The 14,515-nt window shown below is 43.0% G+C and overlaps 1 protein-coding gene across 1 annotated transcript in view; it reads right to left on the reverse strand.

Moving 5' to 3' along the window:
• The window catches only part of syne1b (spectrin repeat containing, nuclear envelope 1b), a 70,541-nt gene that overhangs the window by 14,309 nt on the left and 41,717 nt on the right, over nt 1-14,515 (reverse strand). Inside the window, 39 exon segments of the mRNA XM_056393714.1 lie at nt 45-192; nt 366-520; nt 614-760; nt 839-1,021; nt 1,159-1,363; nt 1,500-1,633; nt 1,845-2,015; nt 2,117-2,272; nt 2,385-2,540; nt 2,639-2,815; nt 3,075-3,224; nt 3,411-3,593; nt 4,060-4,192; nt 4,315-4,511; nt 4,686-4,817; nt 5,160-5,333; nt 5,477-5,677; nt 6,001-6,120; nt 6,222-6,323; nt 6,515-6,724; nt 7,066-7,221; nt 7,325-7,453; nt 7,564-7,717; nt 7,856-7,956; nt 8,247-8,378; nt 8,671-8,862; nt 9,842-10,018; nt 10,113-10,307; nt 10,744-10,905; nt 11,014-11,127; nt 11,506-11,646; nt 11,966-12,154; nt 12,358-12,501; nt 12,682-12,864; nt 12,982-13,104; nt 13,347-13,532; nt 13,795-13,932; nt 14,037-14,219; nt 14,350-14,502. Coding sequence (XP_056249689.1) covers nt 45-192; nt 366-520; nt 614-760; nt 839-1,021; nt 1,159-1,363; nt 1,500-1,633; nt 1,845-2,015; nt 2,117-2,272; nt 2,385-2,540; nt 2,639-2,815; nt 3,075-3,224; nt 3,411-3,593; nt 4,060-4,192; nt 4,315-4,511; nt 4,686-4,817; nt 5,160-5,333; nt 5,477-5,677; nt 6,001-6,120; nt 6,222-6,323; nt 6,515-6,724; nt 7,066-7,221; nt 7,325-7,453; nt 7,564-7,717; nt 7,856-7,956; nt 8,247-8,378; nt 8,671-8,862; nt 9,842-10,018; nt 10,113-10,307; nt 10,744-10,905; nt 11,014-11,127; nt 11,506-11,646; nt 11,966-12,154; nt 12,358-12,501; nt 12,682-12,864; nt 12,982-13,104; nt 13,347-13,532; nt 13,795-13,932; nt 14,037-14,219; nt 14,350-14,502 — 6,186 coding nt within the window.

Raw genomic sequence — 14,515 nt, forward strand, 5'->3', positions numbered from 1 at the left:
AATAAGCAAATTCAAGTTTTCTTTTCTTTAATGAGGACTCTGACCTCATGGGCTTTTTGCTGCTCGATCAAACTCTGGTAGTTCCCAGAAATTTCCACAGCCAGATTCTCTTCAGTTTGGACCAAGAACTCCATCCATGTTTCACACTTCTCCAGGAAGGTCTGCTGCTGCAGCAGGAAGGACTGAAGTTTGCTGCAAAGAAGCAAACAGCAAGAGAAGTACAAAATAAAGACATCAGCTTTTACTGGACATCTGTAGAGTTAATTCTCTTGTTTTAAAATCTGTTTAGTGTCTTGTAACTGTACTTGAAGGACCAAGTTTATTACAGGAGTATTAGGAATATAAGAAACGTTTGTGTGTCATACCTGAATCTCTCTGTGGTCTGTGCTGAGGCTGCTGACCAGCTCCTGTTGAGGTTCTGCATGCGTTTGATCTCTGTATCGTTGAGAGGGAGCCGATAACCGAGCTCATTAAGACGCTCTAATTCAGGGGCCATACTGCTGAATTTCAGCATGAGCCTCTGTAGGAGGACAGGGGAGAAATATTAATTCAGGACAATCAGGTAAGTTGATTTGTTTAATTATCTGACAAAAAGAAATTAAAAAAAACAAACCTTGAGATCCTCCATGCGATCCTGGATAACTGTCAGGTCGGTGGAGCCGTTGGGATCTTGCACTTTCAGAGCCTCCTCAGCTTCAACTAACCAGGATCCCAATGAATCCAATTGATCATTAAAGGTTTCATAATCTTGAACTCCAGTCTGTTGTGGGAGAGAGACATCAGCAACACACAAGTGTAAAATTCATGATGCATGAGTGACAAATCTTTTTTCTTTTACCTGCAGGGTGGTGAGCTGTCTGGTAAGGGCCTGTTCCACAGCAGACAGCCGCTGGGTGAGAGAGAGGTGATCTGACTGGATGTTAGACGCTGCAGAAGTGTCCACCTGCTGTTTCAGCTGATCTCCCAGTTCTTGGAGAACTTGCAAGGAGGCCTGCACTGGAGCTTGGGACCGGAGCAGCTCCTGAGACGAAGCATCCATAACATTCACTTTTCAAAATACTTTCCATCTTGCAACAACAGAGAAACATGGCGAAATCCTTACAGGTGGCATAGGATTTAAAAGAATTCAACACCGGGCACAGCTGTGGCCTCACTCACGCTGTATTCTTGGATCCAGTCAGACACTTCCTCATCAGAGATGTCCTTGCTGCAGGTGGTCTTGAGTAGCTGGTCGGCCTTTTCCTCCTGCCGCTGGATGCTGCTGCAGCTCTGCTCATAAAGCTCCTTGTAGCGCTGCCACAGCTGAAGCAGAGCCTTGCTGCTTCTCAGACGCTCCGCAATCTCCTCGAGTAAGCCGGTCCATCTGAGTGCAAACATTACAAGAGTGTATATATAAATGTAATGGGTTAAACATCTGGTTGCACCTTAAGACAGGTGTATGGATTTTACTGAAGTAAAAATAATATCGCAAAAAAAAAGTTAAAGTTCAGTGAGGCCACCTTGCATTGACATCCTTGAGGGCATTGTTTAGGGAGTCTGACACTGAAGGGTGACACTCCTTCAGCAGTTGGTGGGTCACAGCACCAAACTTTCTCAAGCTGCTCTCCTGTTTCTCAAGTTCCTCTTGCAAATCCTGTACAGATAACAAACAACACATGGCTTAATTCACCAGCATTGATAAAACATGGTATAAAAAAAGAAGTTAGAAACAATGCGCGAATGAAAAAGATTAATTTGAACTTCTTCGAAACAAGAATCAGAAACACATTGTAATGCAGTAATGCAATTAATACAAATTTGTCTTGTTGACAACAGCAAACAGACACCTTGTCATCCTGACATACCTGCAGACTCTGCACCTGCAGCTGAACAGCCTCCAGGGAGCCTGTGAGGAGGCGAAAACGAGACACGGAGTACCTTCCCTCCATCAGGTAGCCATTGATCTCCTCTGAAGCACGCTTGTAAAGACTCCACTGATCCAGCACCGACTTCAAGCTGATCTTTAGTTGTCCTATCTGTTAGAGGTGAAATAAAAGAGCAGAGTTCAGCAGAATAAATGGGTGTAACCAAAGCGCCACATTAAAAAACAGAGTGAAAGGAGAACAGGGGAGCTTACCAAGTGATCCAGGTTAGCCCAGGTGTGATTGACACACTGGAGTGTCTCCATGACGATAGCACAGGCCTCATCGGTCTTGTTCTGGACAAGGGCACAGCCCTGCTCCTCCACCCTCTCTAGTTCTTTCTCTTTTTCCTTCACCAACTCTTCCATTTCCTAAAAGTTTGTAATCATTTTCATAAGATAAAAAAACATGTACTCAAAAAGGTGTAATAAATCAGTAATAAATCAGTAATACATCAGCAATGGCACAGTAAAAGAAGCCTACCTGACAGTCTTTGAGAGCATTCTGCACCGATGTCAAATCCTCTATCCGGTGTTTCCTCTTTAGCTTTTCCTCTTGAGTTGCCATCCAGGACTTCAGGGCCTGAATGCTGCTCTCGTATTCCAGCCACATTTCCAAAAGGCTCTCCAGGAACTGGATCTGTAAGTAAGTTATACATATTTTATACATGACTTTGCACTAATAAATGACAAAGGTTGTTATTCTTTCAGTAACAGTATAATTGCCTATGGCCTCACCCGCTCATTGATGCGGCCTTGGAGGATCTGCCAGCGTCTGTTCATGGCTCCGAGGCGCTCAGCAAAGTCTGTCTTATCACTGCGCTTGCTCTCCACATCCTGACCACTGATCTGCAACACTGACTGGTTGACAAAGTCCACGGTCAGCTGCTTGCAGCTTAAATCTACTCTGAAGCCCTAAAGTGAGGAAACAACAGTAGATTGATCAAAATTACAGATTTATAATTTGCATCGTAGAGCACCATTATAACCACATCAGCAAAATTACACCCAAGATATACAAAAATATTGCTTTGTCTTTACACCCTGAAAAAGTGAAAACAAATTTTCATCTTTGAAATAGATGAAATATTGAAAATATATGTAGCTGCCACACATTGGTCTTAAAGTCCAAAGTGCCATAAATGTATATCAATCTGTATGAAAAGTCAATTACCTTGTATTTTTGCAAGTAGTCTTGAATCACATTTGACCCCACAGCACTTTTGAGGTTTTCTTCATCTTCCTCAATGACATTCTCCATCAAGGAGATCCAGTTAAACAGCTCAGAAATGGCATGACGGGAGGCCAACTTCTCCATTTGGATCTGAGATGAAATTAAATCAGTTGGTCTTGCTTATTAAACATCCAGGAAGGAAAAAAAAAAAGTGCTGCCAGTTTGAGGTCAACCTTGACTGAAAACTTTCTGTATACAAGTGAAGCAGCAGAAAGAAGTAATCCTATTTGCCCTTGAGCAGCTAAGCCTGTCCACTCTGGCTGCATGTGACGATACCTGATGCAGCTTCTCCTGGACCACTGGGATGCGTGTGAGCAGCTCAGTCCACTGTGTGTCAATGCGTCCCAGGTCAGACCGCAGCACCACTGTGTCCACTTTCTTCAGTCGCAGCAGCTGGTTGCCCTCGGTAACCACTGAGCTCTTCAGGCTGGACTTGCCCTCAACTTCCTTTGAAAACTCCTGAGACAGACAATGACAGGACTCATCAACTGGTAGGCAATCAAAAGTAAACATATTATGCTGATTATGATATATGATTCTACATACAGCACTTTTACCAGTAACGCTATTACTGCAAATGATACAGCAGGACTTTGGTACCTAAGCACTGCACTGCAGCCGCACACTCTTCCTAAATAGTTAGGGTGTGAGAAATGCACTGGAGTAATTTCCCCACAGGGATTAATAAACTGTGACGACAGTAAATTAGATTCATATTTACATACACACTGGGCATGTAGAAATAACCTGCAAGTTTCCCCACACAGACGTATCTTTACAAAAGTGGCACTACTGCGTGTCCAGCCTTATCAAGTCTTAGTTGTGGGCAGCTCCAACAGTAGCAATACTGTTGCTGGAGCCTGAATCTCTGGATCAATACAAGAACAAACACAAATCAGAAAAAGAACATTGTCTGCAGCCTCACAAGGAAAGCAGAGAGGTGGTCTCGGACACTTTCCAGCTCCTGTGGCACTAACACCGCCTGCGTGTTCCAAAACTCCAGGCGCTCCAGAGCAGACTGCAGCCACTCGCTAAGCTCTGCACACTCCCTCTGATACCTGAAAGAAAATCATTTAAACAGAACAATGCCATGAGATTACACTGATTCTAGGGAATCTAAAAAACATAATTATTTGTACATGATGCCTAAAATGACATATTATTCTGATGTGTTTCTGACCTGGTCCAATGTTTTAAGATGGCCTCCAGGCGCTGCAGTTCCTTGTTGACCTTGTCAGTATTGTTGAGCCAGTGTTCCCCCAGCAGTGCGAGTTGATTCTCCAGTGCAGGACAACACACTGACAGCAAGAGGTGTTTGCCCTCATCCAGCACCTGGTGGAGCTTGTGTTGGTGCTCTGTCAGTTTCCCCTTCAGACCCTTTACAGAGAATTGAAGAGGAGGAGACACAAAGAAATCAGAGAGGCGTGGGGCTTGTAACTGTTGTGACGCCTGCTGAGAAATCCCACCCAAAAAACTGTTTCCCATTTTATTAAAATTCATCATAAGATTATTATGCCATATCCTAAAATCTGATCTGATGTCTCTTTGTACCTGATACAATGAGATTCTGTCCATGAGCCTTTCTTCCGTCTCCTCCACCAGACCAACAGAGGGGATGTTTCCTTCAACTGCCTCCAACTGTCGGTTTAGACTCTGGTAATCCTGCACCAAGCGGCACCAAGTCTGATAAAGAGTTAATAAAAAAAATACAAAGAACAGTTGAAATCAAAACAGCTGATAATCAAACATTAGACGTTGACCACCATAAATGATTGCTATTCCATGGTCATTTTACCATGTGTATTTTTGTGAGGATGTCCAAACCACTAAAAGGCCCAATTAGTCTTCAGATAGATTACTGAAAAAACATTGTATTAGTGCTCCACTGTAACAACTATATGCACCTGTGTTTTTATGTGCACCTTGTATTTTATGTATCTATATATTGTATGAGCCTTGTACGCAGCTGTGTGCAGCACATCTCATCTCATCATGGTAAACATTAACTGTGTTTTTCTATCTCACCTCCAGGATACACTCGAGCTCGACTCCTTTACTGTGTGCCTCTTTGAGGACGCTCTGAGCCTCAGCCAGCGTCTCCTCCAGGGCTTGGCTCTCTTTGGGAAGCATCAGGCCACTGATTTTCCTGAAGTATGTTTCTGTTAGAATCATATGGGACTCCAGACCCTGGAAGAACTCCTACGAAACACAATCAGACAGAAATAAACACACTATTAGCAGTTTGTCTCCAGTACTGCTAACATTAGGTTCAGCGTTTCACACCTTTGGGAATAACCATTTGTTAAACCTACTAACTAAGAAGAGCTCCAAGTTGACCAAACCTTATGTTTGTCCAGGTGATTCTGGACTTCCTCCACAGAGCTGGCAATGATCCTCTGATCAGCAGCCATCTTGTCCTTAGCTGTATCCACCAGGTCGGTCAGGTCCTGCAGCGCACGCTCATACTGCTCCTTCAGAGCCATGTTCTGGTTCAGGCCGCTGCGCCGGGAACCCACGGTCATCACCAGCTCTTCATAAGAATCCTGAAAAACACATACAGACGATATTGTTTTTTTTCATTTTATTTAATATTTGTTTTGCTAAAATGATCAATTTCATGTCGTATACTTTTAATAGTCTTGTCTTCATTGCCGTTAAATCCTCCTTAATTGTAACAAAATGTAAACATATGTGAGACATAACAATGTCCACACTGTACAGATAAAACTTGACCCAGCATCATGTATACTTTGTTCTGCTAGATTTACGTTTTGCAAAGTTTACTTTAACAAAGCAATGAATCTAAAATGAAGATAAGACACCTGTGGAGAAGCTTTCAGTGCCAGCTGTGTGTGATGTACATTACCTGGAGTTTCAGTATTTTGTTTGTTGATATCTGATCGGCTTGCAGTGCTGCTCCTCTGGCTTTGATCTCTGTGATTCTCTGTTCAAAGTCTTTCAGGCTCTCCTCTGCACTGGCGATGACCTAAGAGAGATAAATGACATGAATGAACGACATTCTCTGTAAGCCTCGAGGAGACGAGGGGAATGTGTGCGCATGCTTGTCTATACTAAAGCTCGTATTACCTCCAACTGTTTTGAGGCTGGTTTGTCCATGGCTCCAGCTAAGGCCTGTAGGATCTGGCACTTGGTCTCAATTAAAGCAGTTTGGAGAAGCTGTAGCTCAGTCTATAAAGACAGAACACAATTCATGGTGCATTTACATAATGTATATGATCCACAGTGTGTTAAAATATATGGGTATTTATTGTTTTCTGTTGGTGTTTCTCTTTATGCTTATTATAGGTTCAATAAAAATAAACTTGAGCAAATCTTAGTGTACATATACATGAATATTTTGGAAGTGAAGTGTTAAAAACCTGGTAGGCTGTGAGTTCATGTGCTCTGGTCCTCATGTGGTCACAGCGTTGTGCCAGACCACAACCCAGAGCTCCTAATCTCTCTTTCAGGCACTCAAGGTTGTCCTCCAGCAGCGCCCGGTCTTCATGTCTCAAACTTGAAGACCCAGCTAGCAGAGCCTGGCTGAGCTTCACCTCCTCCGTCACGTGCATCACATCGTTTTCTAAAGACTGCAGGGAAGATCAGAAACAAAGATCAGTTCAGACTGTTTTACTCTAAAAATGATTTTATGATAAATGATTTTGTTGGGAAGATAAACCGCAACTTTGACTGATCGCAATAAGGAACATGTATCTTTTTTTTATTTACTTTTATTATACATCCAGAAACCTAAATATTCAACTTCTGCAGCATACCATATGCATTGATCATCTTGTTGCAGAGATTTTTCCTTGTTTTTATCGAGATGTCACATGAAAATGAGGCTAACATGATTTGTTATTTTTAAGCCTTCTTGAATAATTAAATTACACAATTAAAGAAACTCTCTGGGGATGAAGCCTGATTGTACCTCTTGCTTTTCTAGCTGGGTCTCTGCGTTTTCAGCCAGCAGCACTGAGCCAGAGAAGACGTTGTTCTCCACACCATCCAGCCAGGAGGAGGTGGATGACACAGCTGTGTAGAGCTGCTGTTCCATCTGCGCCACCTGTGTCTCACCGCCACCGGGCTACGTACACACAAGTGTTGCAAATTCCTCGTTTAACAAAATATTTAAATCTTGCAATGTGAGGCATTGTAATGTGCATCATTGATATGGAAATAATAAAAACCTGAGTGGTCATGTCTTCTATTGTCTGTCTGAAGCTGTCGTACAGAGTCTTCAGGGAGGATTTGTCCGCTTGTGTTTCTCCTTTGAACAATGAGCCAGCTGTGGTCACACGAGAGGCTCTGGAATAAACCTGCGAAAAAAAACATACAACAAAGTTGATATATTAACAACAACAGCAATGAAAATATACCCTGTCTCTACTACTGCTTCTGCCAACAATAATAACAGAACAGTTTGTACCAGCTGCTTGTGGTCCTGATCCAGAGTTTTCTGTAGGAGCTGCAGTTTTGTTTTCAGCTCTAATCTCAGGCTCTCCCATCTCTGCCTCATCTGTTCTCGTGCAGCCTGAGTTTCCCTCTCAACCAAAGCTGCTGCTGAAAATGGCTCTGTTGTACTGCACAGAAACATGAATGAATTAATCTTCCATTTAGAAATTTGCCACATGGATTGGCACATACATTACCTTTACAGCTCACCATTCAGTGCTATACTGTATATGTAGGTAAGTGTGGTATAGTAGGATGTAAAATACCTGGCACTGCTGGGCGAGGCCTGCTGGATGAGAATCTCCTCTCCTCTGCTAGCAACTGACTGAAGCAGCTTTTTCTGCTCTGCAAGTTGCTCCTCCAGCTCCTGAAGAGCAATACGACAACACTGGTTAGACTGGACTTAACATTTCATAAAACAGCTTCTGAAACACTATTATTGTCGTGGTAGAATGGTATGAAGACATTTTTATTTATATAATTAAGACAGTATTTTTATTTTATTGTTTAAAGATAGGTACAATCTCCCAATAAAGGTTTACTGCAGTAGGCCCAAGTAAAATCTATCTAACAACAAACGGTTTGAGAGAGGATATTGAAGTTTCTGTATTGCAATATCTAGTGTTCATAAAAGGGTTAAAAAATCTGAAAATGTACCCTCTGTCTTTGAAGACTGTCCTGGTGTTGTTGGGTTCGTGTGGTCCGGGCCTGGGCCAGCCAGTCCTGCACACTGGGACTCTGTGAGAGACTGGAGTCTGACTCACTGTCCTCCTGCTCCTGCAGAGAGCCCTTTAGGACCAGATACTACACGGTTAAACAAGACTAATTAAAAAAAAACACACATCAGCAAGGAAACAGGAGCATCTAATGCAGCAACTGTATTTTGAAGTTTTGCAAATTTATCAGTGGACATATAAAACTGTTAAATCAAAGAGATGCCACCAGCTTTAGGATAAACATAAAATATTTTCCTAGATGAACTAGTGGACAGATAACAAAGGGACTGAATTGAATCAACCTAATGTATTTTAAAGTTTTAATAAATAGGTATGTCAACATTTGAAGCCTGTAGCCACCCTACCTGGATGTTACTCTGCTTGTCTTGTAGCATCCTCTGCAGCTCCAACAGGCCGCCCTTCAAAGTGCGTAACTTCCTGGCCAACTGCTCCGCTTCCTCTCTGGTCTCTGTCCGGCCCTCCAGCAGCAGGTTCTCACTGTGCATGGACAGCTCTGACAGGGCCAACACCTTCTCTTCAATCTCCAGCAGCATGTTCTGCAGGAGCAGGAGAAGAGAGGCCAGCTCAAACATGGTCTCTCAGCACCTACAGCAACTCCTCTCTCCACACAACAGACCCTCCAGTTCTGGCTGAACCCCCTACACCAGCAGCTTTCCCCGGCCACAGGACAGGGAGAGCTCTCCCTGTGTTTTCATCCTTGGCCCACCTCTCCGGCCTCGCCTCTTGTGCAACATATTACCACTAATCCTTCACACTTCATGCTCTGCAACATACATACTCTCGTTCAAATTCAAAAGCAATTATCCTGTGCAGAAGACCATGGTGAATGTCCAGACCGGTCAGGGACACCGATCAGAGAATGATGTTCCAATGTTTGAAGAAACATTTGTTTTCTGACAGCATAGCCACAACTCAAGCGATAGCTTCAGCAGGTTTTTCAAAGGCAGAGAGTAACTCTCCCTCCCTCCCGCCTTACCCTCCCCGTTCTCTAGGATTCCCCTACTTGGATATTCTAGCAGCTTTACCAACAACACCAATCCCAACAGTAGGATCTATTAATCGTCTGAAAGCCACAGCCCCTGACTACTCCGCCCTATGCCTCTAACAGGCCCCTGTCACACAGAGACATCTGCATAATCTGCTTAAGACTAGTGCTACAGTCGCTTAGGAGCCCAGCCATCTGAATGCCCCTCTAACTCTGCTAATGCTCTTGTTTACTCACTGAAAGGTTCCTGCCCCCCTGGGATGATCCATATGTGATAAGGGAAACAACTGAAGTATAAGACGGATATAAATAATCCACTGCCAATTTAGCGTCAGGATGAGGACCAGAGACAATGACTGACCACCTGGAAAACAGTTCTCCAGAGCTTCTTGTGTCATTCCCACACAATCTGCTACATAAGTAACATCAAACTCATATTCATAAATCCATTCATATTCTTAATTAATATGGTAATTCAAATGTGTAGCTTGCATTCACTACTCTGAGTGGACAGCAGGGGGAGGTCTTACTTGACATTCAGCAAGCTGATCCTCCATGTCTGTCTCCTCCAGAGGTTTAGGTTCAAGGATGGAGGTAACGGAACTGCGCATTCTGATCAACCACTGGTCCAGTCCATCTGCCTGGGTCTGATAGAACTGTATGGCCTGTTCCTGACGTTGACCCTCCAGTCGGTCACTAACGCGCTCCTGGAACAGAGCACATCACATTTTACTTATCACATGAACTTACTATTACCTACTATTAGTGGCCACACACTTTCATAAGTTTCACAAAAACTACCTCCAATAGTTGTTGCTTCCCTGAGGCCTTCATGTGGATGGTGGCCATCCTCTCAGCCAACACAGCGAGGGAGGACTGCATGGCCAGCTGGTCAGCCATGTCCGAGTCCACAGCATCAGAGGCCAGATCCTCTGTGAAGCTTGTCTGCAGCCTGTCTATTTCCTCTTGCACACTCTGAATCTCATCTATCAGACCCTGCAGAAAAGTACAGCATGGTAGGTGTTAAGTTTATTTTCATTTCTGAGTTGACCAGAGGTAAGTATTATTTCTTATTAATGCAGATACTGTCCCATACAATACGTGTTCAAAATTAAAAATCTGGATATCATAGACAGAGTAGTAAGTCCCATAACAAATTAAATGAATGCTGAAGGGACAGTGATGTAATGTAAACTACGATTTTATAAATGCAAAACAAAATGATAAGAGAGGCCCATATATCCTACACAGACCTGCATAATTAGTTAGTTAGTTGGTTAGAGATATCTTCAGCTTCACCACATATGTAGCATTAAAAACAGTACGATACAGGTTGGTAGACAATACAGAACAACTGTGAGTTCACGCAACAGGAACACAGATTTAAATTAAAACATAATTCAAAAGACATAAATACAAGTACAGGACGCACCTCATGGGCCTTTATGTGGCTATCTGGGCTTTTATCTGCCTCCAGAGGCTCGCTCAGTTTGGCCTCCAGAGCCTCCATTTTAGAAGAGATTGACTGGAGTGAACCCTGGTAATGCTGTTGTTTTTCCAGAGCTTCATATAGAGACCTCTGCTTCTCGCTGATCTGTTTGAAGACCAGTTGCACAATGTAAAAGTGCTAGGCCTGAAAACATGATAACAGCCACTGACAATCAATAAATCATCAAGCTGACATCTTGTATTATTCACATACCACATTTTTCAACGTCTCCCATGAGCGCTGCAAGTCATCTAGGTTGGCCACAGACTCAAATGTCGGATCATATAATTCTTGGATTGGAGCTCTTGTGAGTGTTCCTCTTCCCATCTAAAAAAAGACATTTTAATAGCACTGTCAGCAGTTAAGACAAATTAGTTATAAAATGGATAGCAACCAGACAGAAAGCTCCAAATTCATGATTAGCCATGATGAACTTGCAGGTGCAGACGGATAATAGCTATGGATTAGTCCCCTTGGTTTGTTTTTGCCTTTTTCATTTGCATTTATTAGTTGCTGTTGTTTTGTAATTATTCTGTTTAACCAGTTAAATGATTACAGAAAAATTAAAGAACAAATATTGAAAAAGAAAGGGGAAGAAAGAACTGATAGAAACCACAAAGATGTACTGTTTGAGCAATTTTGTTTAAAACCACAATGACTGATAAAAAACAAAAAGCTGTCGAGAGGAATAGAGAAGGCAGATACCTTGGTTACAGTGGCCTCAGTGTGAGTGATGGGGGAGGGAGAGCGACAGACAGGAGGGGAAGAGACCTCACTGTTAGTGCCCTCCTCCCCAGACTCCTCAGTTACAGGAGACAGGAGTGTGTGACAGCGGCCAGCCGTCATCTGACAGGCCATGCAAGAAACATTAACAGAAGAGCAGACATGCGAGGTGGATTTGGAAAGATTAATCATATGCAATGTGTTTTTTAGATAAAAGAGGCACAACGCACCTTATAAGTAAAAACACATATTTTATAATGAAGGCAGGCAAAAAAGTTTAATTAGTAAAATTAAATGGATTAAAACTGTTTAGAAGTCTTTAAGTTAAAGCCAGAAATAGCAGAATGAGTCAAGAGGTTTATTAATTAGGCGATGCCATCACAAACAAAGCAAACAGCTTCATCAGCATCAGTATGTTATGTGGTATTTTGTGTTCTTTTACCATGACGGCTTGTGCTGAGGATTTCTTTGATTTCTCCCCATCCATGTCCTGCAGCCCCTCAGGCAGTCCCTCCACATCAGTCACTGTCAGTAGCATGGTGGCATGCTTGGCCTTCACCGCCAGCATCTTGCATTTTGAGTTCAGTGAGGCGATCTGCTCTTGGTAACCTTTGATCTTCTGGGCAAGTTCCTATTGAAAATAAATGCAAAGTATCAAACTTAAATGGTGCAAAAATGAGGAGATTTCACTATAAAAATGTATCAGGAACTGTGTAGCACTGATGCAACGTGGCAAAGGGGAACTTGATTTGATTTCTAGCCCTAGATGCATTGTAGCTGCCCCTGACCCTGTGTATGAGATGTGAGTAAAATGAATGAATTCATGTATTGTACTTCATGGTGAAGGATCTGGGCCTGCAGCTCCTGGATGTTGCTGGCAGGGATTGGTCGGTCCTGGATGACACGGTGTGCTTCCTCAATCAGCCCCTGTAGGTCTCTCACTTCCTGCTCGTATTGCTCATACTGCACCACTGCCTCCTGGGCAACAACAGAAAACAGTTTTGCAACAGTTAGATCAAGAGATCAAATCTCAAAGGTTCTTTTGTTCCGCATTCAAAAAGAGTATATTCCTCAAAGTATATCCATTACGCATACTGTGTCTGAATGCAGGTATTGCAACAGGACAAAGTTACTGCGCAGTAGCTCCCCCTACTGTACCTGAAGAATGTTGCATTGCTGAATGGCCACGTGCTGCAACTGACTGGCTTCTTGCTGCAGACGCAGAGCTGTGCGACAAATGGCAAGGTTGGGCATCACCTCCTCTGGGACCCGCAGAGCACTCTGACACATCTGGACTGCCTGCACCTGCTGCTTGAAGCTCTCCATATCTGACAACAAACGCTGCAAAAACAGGAGGTTTACATTGTGTGAAATTGTTAACAAGCTACAACATGCAAGGGAAGCATTAAGTGGTAAATTATGGGCTATATCTCAGATTTTCTAATGTTGTGTGGTTACCTGTCTCTGAGCGAGTTGTTCTTTGAGGCTCTGGCGTGCCAACTCTGGTGAGGTCAGTGTGGCTTGCACCTGCTCCAGAGCTACATGTAGGGCCTTAACTTCATACTCCAGCGCCTCCATACTCTGTGGACATTTCATAAGTCAATTGCATGTTTATTTGCTCATAAATAAGGTATCATCAGTATCAACAGGAACAGGTACATGGAAATATAAATAACATTGAACAAATAACTAATTGAATCAAATCATTTGTTTGACTTCAGATGCTTAAAATGCTAATTTCCAGTTTTGAAGAGCTAATGAAACCAGGAAATTCATTAATGTTACAAACAAGTATAAAGTAGATAAGACGATTTCCTTTGTACCTTATCTGCATCCTCCAAGCTCTGCAGCCGCATCTTGATGCTTTGCTGAAGCTCCTCTGTGTGTCGACTGAGTTCACAAACCTGTTGGCTCATAGATTCAACCTGCAGCACCTCAGACAGGAGCTCTACTTTCTCCGCCATTGATTCCAGGTCTCCGTGGAGCTCCCGAGACTCACGCAGGACAGCCTGAGCAACAAGGGCAACAAGGCAGAGAATGAGAGGCAGTTCATTCCCTGCAAAATGTGCATTTTATGAAATGTGTGCATGGGTAGAGAAACTGAAGTGCCCAAGAACTCTGAGTGGATGAGTATGAATACACCTCGAACCATGTCCATCCACTTAAGTTTACTTGTCAAAGTAATATGAAGGAGGAAAGCTAAAACCTCTGTTTTTCAGTATAGTTAAAACAGAACACAATGTGCAGGTACATATCCAGACCCCAGCTCACCTGATACATCCGTATCTGCTCCTGCAGGTGAACAGACGAGTTCCAGATGATGTTTGCCCTCACCAGGCTTTTGGCTTTCTCCGACCACCTCACAATGAAGTCCAGCATCTCATTATACTCATCTAAATAGCAGACAGCCTGAAGAACCAAGATAAGAGAGAGGCTAAGAAACATATTGTACTGAGAAACAAGACAAAACAATAAAGCATGCATTCCTGTGCGACTGTAACGTTATCTCAAACCTTTTTGAGCCAGTTGTTCCTGCAGTCTGCCAGCCGCGTTGTGTGGTGATGCATCTCTGACAGCTTGCTGATGGCGTCACTCAGCTGTTTGGCCAGCAGGGGGTTTCTGCGGCCAAACTCTTGTATGGCAGCGTCCAGCTCACAGAGGGTGCGACCGCAGGAGTCCAAGTCTTCAGCCAGGCTCTGTGTACAGGAACGCAACATGTAGAATTTTATATCCTGACAATATTTAATGCTTTTGGATGATATTTAGCTTCACCATTTCTAAACAAACTACAAATGCATTGCAAGATAGAAAATTAAGATAACCCACCTTGACCTCTTCTTTAGCATGATCAACATCTGGAGATTTTTCCTTGAATTTAGCAGCAATAGCTTTAAGTTTCTCAGAGATTTCATGGATCCTGGAGCTGAAGTCCTCTTTTATTTCTCTGGTTTTCTGAATTTCTCTCTCTTTGGAAAGAACCTAGAAAGTCAAT

This window comes from Seriola aureovittata, chromosome 13 (genome assembly GCF_021018895.1).
Source record: "Seriola aureovittata isolate HTS-2021-v1 ecotype China chromosome 13, ASM2101889v1, whole genome shotgun sequence".
Classification (NCBI taxonomy): domain Eukaryota; kingdom Metazoa; phylum Chordata; class Actinopteri; order Carangiformes; family Carangidae; genus Seriola; species Seriola aureovittata.